General features: G+C 52.7%; 1 protein-coding gene across 1 annotated transcript; it reads right to left on the minus strand.

Annotated features, from left to right (window-relative positions):
• Positions 1 to 2,015: 2,015 nt before the first annotated feature.
• On the minus strand, positions 2,016 to 6,877 carry SLC38A5 (solute carrier family 38 member 5). The gene is made up of 9 exons (XM_023200571.2): positions 6,360 to 6,877; positions 5,701 to 5,759; positions 5,473 to 5,616; positions 5,184 to 5,263; positions 4,452 to 4,552; positions 4,115 to 4,230; positions 3,199 to 3,343; positions 3,003 to 3,106; positions 2,016 to 2,497 (listed from the first exon to the last, which is right to left on the minus strand). The coding sequence occupies exons 1-9, from the start codon at positions 6,370 to 6,372 to the stop codon at positions 2,396 to 2,398; spliced, it is 864 nt and encodes a 287-aa protein (XP_023056339.1). The 5' UTR covers positions 6,373 to 6,877; the 3' UTR covers positions 2,016 to 2,395.
• Positions 6,878 to 7,182: the final 305 nt, after the last annotated feature.

The raw sequence follows: 7,182 nt of genomic DNA on the forward strand, positions 1-7,182 counted from the left end.
CAGTGAGCTGTGATGGCACCACTGCACTCCAGCCTGGGTGACAGAGCAAGACCCTGTCTCAAAAAAAGTTAAAAATTAAAAATTAAAGAATTAGAAATACACACACACACACACACACACACGTGAATTGTAATGGCAATACCATTTTTTCTATGAGGTTGACAAAAATCTGTTTCATTGCTCAGGCTGTTGACAAGGCTGTGGTGAAAATGGCACTCACATACTCATGCTAGCTTCTCCTTGCTCTTGTTTGAACCGGCCATACTCGTTCCTACCTCGCGGTCCTTGCACCTGTTGCTCCCTCTGCCTGGAACACCCTTTGCCAAAATAATCACGAGACTTGCTCCTTTCAGCCAACCTAGAACCAAACTCATTGTCCCCTCCTCAGCAAGGTCTCACTGAACGCCTCCTCACCCACCACCTCCCCACACCACTCTCACATCGCTCATTTTCTTCATTGCACTCATCTTTATGAGTGGTAAGTTCTCTTTTCTTCTCTTTGTTAGGTCAGAGGTCAGCTAACATTTTCTGAAAAGGACCAGAGAGTCAATAGCTCAGGCATTGCAGGCCATATGGTCTCTGTTGCAAATCCTCAGCTCTGCACGAGAAAGCCACAAACAATATGTAAATGAAGAAGACACTGTAAATGATATGTAAATAATTTACGGACACTGAAATTGATATGTAAATGATTTAGACACTGAAATTTGAATTTCATATAATTTCCAAGTGTCACAGAATATTATTTCTTTTAATAATATTTTTTCATTTTCTTTTCTTTTCTTTTTTTGAGACAGAGGTTGGAGTGCAGGTGTGAGATCTCGGCTCACTGCAAACTCTGATTCCTGAGCTCAAGCGATTCTCCTGCCTCAGCCTCCTGAGTAGCTGGGATTACAGGCGCGTACCACCATGCCTGGCTGATTTTTGTAGTTTTGTAGAAACGGGGTTTCACCATGTTGGCCAGGCCGGTCTAGAACTCCTGACCTCAGGTGATATACCTGCCTCGGCCTCCCAAAGTGCTAGGATTACAGGCATGAGCCACCACACCCAGCCCCTTTTCTTTTTGAGACAGGGTCTCACTCTGTCACTCAGGCTACAGTGCAGTGGTGTGATCATGGCTCACTACAGCCTCAACCTCAATCTCCCGGGCTCAAGAGATCCTCCCACCTCAGTCTCCCAAGTAGCTGGGACTGTAGGCGTGCACTACCACACCTGGCTATTTCTTTTAATATTTTTTGTAGAGATGGGGTCTTGCTGTGTTGCCCAGGCTGGTCTCAAATGATCCTCCTGCCTCAACCTCCCAAAGTACTGCACAGGCATGAGCCACTGTGCTGGGTCCACCTTTTTTCAATCATTTAGAAATATGAAAGCCAGTCTTATTTCAAGAGCCATACCAAAATAGGCAGCAGGATGGATTTGCCTACTCGTGTGTCAGAACATCAACTCCAGGGCACTATTGTCTGCTTGGTTCACTGCTATATCCCCAGCACCTACAATAGTGCCTGGCACCCAGTAGGCTTTCAGTAGATGTTTACTGAGTGAATGAGTGAAGTCTTTTTGTGTGTGTGTGAGATGGAGTCTCACTCTGTTGCCTAGGCTGGAGTACAGTGACACGATCTCAGCTCACTGCAACCTCCGCCTCCCGGGTTCAAGTGATTCTCCTGTCTCAGCCTCCCAAGTAGCTGGGACTACAGTGTGCGCCACCACAACCAGTTAATTTTAGTATTTTTTAGTAGAGATGGGGTTTGCCATGGTGGCCAGGCTGGTCTCAAACTCGTGATTTCAGGTGATCCGCCGGCCTCAACCTCCCAAAGTGCTGGAATGACAGGTGTGAGTCACTGCTCCTGGCCAAGTGAGTGAAATATTAACTTGAGTAGCAAGTTACTGAAAGAGTGAAGTGAGTGAACGCATGAGCAGGCACAGTCCCACTTGTAGGGCTTCAGTTTGCTCCAGCCTGGACTCCGGCAGGCTCCCCCAGCAAGACTCAGAGAAAGATCAGAAGGCTGAGTCCAGAGTGGTAGCTCAACATCTTTATTTTTTCTCTTTAGCCCGAGGGTAATCCTGACAAACAGCTTCAGCCAGGAGGAGGCAGAGAGGACTGGGCTGGGCAAAGGCTCCGCCAGGACCTGCCCTCCTCCTCCTCCGCCACCTTCTCCTCCTTCTCCTCCTCCTCCTCCTCCCATGGGGTTGGGGTTGGGATTAGGGCCATGATCCAAGCTTGGCATCCCTGGGGAGGAGGGAAGTGGGCCAGTCTGCAGCCTCTGCTGTCCCCCGCCTCTGACAACCACGTTCATGGGAACCAGCCACCTCCACATGCTGGGCAGGAGGGACCCTAGGGAGCAGCCCCGACCCCTCCATGTGCATGCGCACAGGGACCTGGGCCAGCAGGGCCTGATCAGTGTCCAGACAGGCGGCTCTGGCCTGTGGCCCAGTTGGCAAACATAAAGCCTAGACTGACGGCCATGAAGAGGACTCCCAGGACTCCAAAGCACAGGGCCTGCGGGCCAGAGAGACAAGATGGGACTGGTTGGGACTCCTCACCCAATTGCCTTCTGAGAATATTCCTCAAGTGTTCCACCTCCTTCAGAGAGTGCTTCATCCATTCCTGACCCTCCTCTGTGTGCCCTCTCCTTCCTTAGAGCCAGCCCCTTTCTGCGAGTCCTCCTTCCACCTTCCCAGGACCCATGAGAGAGTACGTTCCTCCATCCTCCTTCTTGAAGGTGCTTCCAGCTCTCTTCCCAATAGTGCTCCTTCCATCTGTCTGGAGAATGCTCCCTCTATGCCAGCCCCTGTTTGAGTGCTCCCTGTCTTCCTGGACCCTGCTGGTGCTCTGTCTCCTCTGCCCCTTCCTAAGACAATCACCTTCATTCTTCCAGACCATTCTTTCATATGCTCTCCCAGCCCCCTCCTATGCATGTCCCTTTCACTTCCAACCATCCTGGAGTGAGCACTCCCTCCTTGAAGTGCTCCCTCTCTCCCTAGCTCTGCCCTGGAATGCTTACCTGGATCTTGGGCCAGGATAAGAAAGGCTCCACCTCAGAGGGTACAATGCGGAGGTAGAAGATGCTGGGGAGGATGAAGATGAGGCTGGGGGCTGAGGTGGACCCTGGAGGACAAGAAGGAGAGACAGGAGTCAACCTGACTTGGGGACAAGGCCCACATTAGATGGGGTATGGGACTGGGGTGAGGTTTACTGACCAATAACTCCAAAGATATCCTGGATGGTCGGCACACAGATGACAAGGACATTGACCAAAACAAGCAGGATCAGAGCTATGGCCACATGTCGCGGCCAGCTGAAGGCCTTGCCTGGGAAAAGCAGCTGCTGCAGGGCCCGGCGGATCTGTGGCCAGAGTAGGGTGGGATAGAAGTCAGGACCCTAGTGCTGCCCCACTTCCACATGATCATCTGTCTTTAGCTCCACCCTCTGTCTGAGATCCCTGATTTCCCCTCCCTCTGACTGTCTATAGCTTCACGCTGCCTAACCCATCATCTGTGTCTCCATGTTCTGAACGGGCTTCCTGCCTCCATCCTCTGACAATCCACTTCTCTTCCTTCTGTCTGAACACCCATCGGCACCTGCACCCACTGTCTGAAATCCTTGCCTCCTCCTCTAGCTGACCATCTTCGCCTCTCCTTCTGTCTGACCATCCACCGGTCCTTCCACCCTGTGTGAGGTCCCTGCCTCTCTCCACCTGACCTCTACCTCCCTCCTCTGTCTAATTAGTTCCGCCTCGCCATCTCGGAGCCTTGACCCTCCTACATCCCATCACTTCAGCCTCCACCCTTTTTTTGTCCATCCCGGTTTCTTAATTGTACCCTCCAACTGACCCTTCCTGCCTCCCTCTTCTTTCTAGCCATCCATCTGTGCCTCCTCCCTCCAACTGACTACCCTGTCCCCTGACCCTCTCTCTCCTGCTATCTATGTCCTTCCCACTTCTGTCTATCGATTTTTGCCATCTCTGTCCATCTGAAAACGCTGCCCTTTACTATCTGTCCATCCTTGCCTCCTTCATCCATCCATCCACTCCTGTCTCCAGCCTCGACCCACACATCCATGCCTACACCCTATACCCATCCATCCATGTCCCTCTGAGCCATGGGCCCCACGCACTGGGAACAGCACGACTGGCACAGTGAGGGTCACCGCGAGCAGCACGGCCAGGCGCACACAGAGGATGAGAGGGTCCTTCTGGCTGTACATGTGCAGCATCTCCGCCTCCACGTTGCCTGGACCATGAGACAGGGGGTACGGGATGCAGGATATGGAGACAGCACCAGGACCAATGCCCCAGAAACCCATACATACATGCACAGTGACAAAATCCACACAAGTGAGGCACACCTTCTGTTTGGAAACTGACAGGTCCGTGGTCACAGAAGGAAAGAGCTCAGAGGCTCCCGCCCCAGGCCTTCCCCCTCCGCCCAGCCCTAGCCGCAGCCCCACTCACTGTAGAAGGTGAGGTATCCAAAAGTCGCCGTGAGCCCATACATGCAGAACATGGCCCCAATGGACACGTTGGCCACGGCCTGCATCCTGCGCTTGGAGGGCCTGAGGTGTAGAGGTCGTGGAACTGTCATGCACAGACCCTGGGATTTGCCCCAGGTCCCTCAAAGCCAGCCTCCACCCTCCAGAGTCCCCTTCTCCCAGACTGACATTCAGCTGGCACACATGGGGACACCCGTCTCTGCCTCCCCTGTGACTAGCCAAAACCCCCTCTCTGACCATCCATATCTCCCCCCATGTGACCATCTCCCTCTCCCCTGCATCTGACTGCCACCGCCTCTTCCATCTGACCATCCATGCTGTCCCTCTGTCTGATCATCCACACATCTCCCATCATATCATCCCTGCCTCCGCCTCTGTCTGTCCGTACCTCCCCATCCCCATACCACCAGCCATGCATATCACCCCCTCCATCTGATCATCTGATCTCTGCTTCCTGACTCTGTCCATCCACATTTGTGCTGGATATTAAAATAGGAGAATACTTAAGCCCCGATCAGCAAACCGTCACTACCCTGAATCCCCCAAGACCTCCTGGCCACCCCAAACCCCTCCCATGGCACAAGCTAGCTTCCACCAAGTGACAGTCCCAGGACTGCTGTAGGGAGCGTCAGACATTCTGGTTACCGCCCCACTTGCTGGCCCATCATGCAGGCCCACTTGCCTGCCCACTCACCGGCAGAGCTCCGTATAGATGGGCAGCACCTCAGGGTGGCAGACAAAAGCAAAAGCCATAATGGGCACTGTGTAGGACATCTAGGGGAATGCCCGAGTACATGGGATTAGAGCCCACAGGGGTCCATCCCCTTCTTCCCATCCCCCTCCCACCCTGTAATTGCCCTCTATATCAGACACACAGAAGCCCCCAGTGTCCAATATCCAGCTCCACTCTGAACAGGACGCACCGTGTGACAGAACCAGAGGGCCTGAGTGTGTTGCAATCTCCTACATGCCTGCACACACACCTGTGAGTCAACTGTGAACATCTGGGCCTCACAGCTGCTGTTGAGCCCTTGGTTGTGGAGTTGGAGCCCAACGGGAGCTTCACTCTCCATTGCTGTTTCATTGCGGCCTATAGCACAGCCAAGCTGGAACTTCTTGTAGATGACCTGAGGATGGGGGCATCGGGGAAGCCAGGTCATGGGGGAGGCTATGTCCCAATGTCCCAAACTCTCCGCTTCTCTGTGACTCACCGAAACAAGGAAAAACAGCATGCAGGTCAGTGAGAGACCACTGGTGTACCCCAGGTAGCCTAAGAGGGGCAAAATACAGAGTCTCAGAAATCAGCCAGGCGTGGTGGCTCGCACCTGTAATCCCAGCACTTTGGGAGGCCTAGGCGGGTGGATCACCTGAGGTCAGGAGTTCGAGACTAGCCTGGCCAACATGGCAAAGCCCCATCTCTACTAAAAATACAAAAATTAGCCGGGTATGGTGGCACACACCTGTAGTCCCAGCTACTCGGGAGGCTGAGGCAGAAGAATCGCTTGAACCCGGGAGGCAGAGGTTGCAGTGAGCCGAGACCACGCCATTGCACCACTCCAGCCTGGGTGACAGAGCGAGACTCAGTCTCAAAAAAAAAAAAAAAAAAAAAAATCAATGGAACGCCGTACAGTGAACTCCAAACACCTAGTCTGGCCTTCAAGGTCTGCCCACCCCAGTTGCCTTTGCATAAGCTTCTACTTCCACCCAGAAAACCCTCCCCTCCATAGCAAACTCCTACTAATCTGTTCAAGCCCACATCAAATAAGCTCTCCTGGTGTTCTGCAGCCCTTGAAAATGAATAGGGGTTTTCTCAGTCTAGCTTCTTCTGTCTAACCCCACTACCCAATGGCCAACCCAGGGAACCTCTTACCCAAGTGTTTCATGAGGGCCAGGGGCAGGATGATTAACACACTGACGATGATGATGAGGAGGTTTCCCTTCAAAAACCAGTCCCTAGAGAGACAGGAAGACACAGTGCCTAGCCGCCAGTCAAAGGAAACTGTCAGGCCGACACTCACAGAAGACAGCTGAACAGGCAGCTTTCTGCCCTAAGTCAGGAGAGTTAAGCTGACAGCCTCAGCTATGAGAAGTCACTCAGGTGGTTACAGTGACAAACGGCACAATAGGGTTGACAAAAATAGTCAGGCTGATTATGAGATTGTCAGATACTGTTGGTGGGACACAGCTAACACATACACAGCTGGACAAAACTTGCCATCAGACGTCGCAAGTGGATGCACAACCAGATGGTCAAACACCCCAAATCAGTCAGACTCAATGTAAAAATCAGTCCAGGCCAGGTGCAGTGGCTCACGCCTGTAATCCCAGCACTTTGAGAGGCTGAGGCAGCCAGATCACCTGAGGTCAGGAGTTCGAGACCAGCCTGGCCAACATGGTGAAACCCTGTCTCTACTAAAAATACAAAAAAAATTAGCCAGGTGTGGTGAGGAGCACCTGTAGTCCCAGCTACTCAGGAGGTTGAGGGAGGAGAATGGCGTGAACCCGGGAGGCGGAGCTTGCAGTGAGCTGAGATTGCGACACTGCACTCCAGCCTGACAACAGAGTGAGACTCCATCTCAAAATAAATAAATAAATAGCCGGGTATGGTGGCGCACACCTGTAATCCCAGCTACTCAAGAGGCTGAAGCAGGAGAATCACTTGAACCCAGAAGGCAGAAGTTGCAGTGAGCCAA

This window comes from Piliocolobus tephrosceles, unplaced genomic scaffold (assembly GCF_002776525.5).
Source record: "Piliocolobus tephrosceles isolate RC106 unplaced genomic scaffold, ASM277652v3 unscaffolded_5341, whole genome shotgun sequence".
Lineage (NCBI taxonomy): Eukaryota > Metazoa > Chordata > Mammalia > Primates > Cercopithecidae > Piliocolobus > Piliocolobus tephrosceles.

Bases quoted from the DNA above. Each gene is read 5' to 3' on its own strand.
- SLC38A5 (XM_023200571.2), bottom strand. The intron at 5,264-5,472 runs GTGTGTGTGCAG...GCATTCCCCTAG, and splicing joins TGTTCACAGTTGACTCACAG to ATGTCCTACACAGTGCCCAT. The intron at 4,553-5,183 runs GTGAGTGGGCAG...TCTACACCTCAG, and splicing joins ATCTATACGGAGCTCTGCCG to GCCCTCCAAGCGCAGGATGC.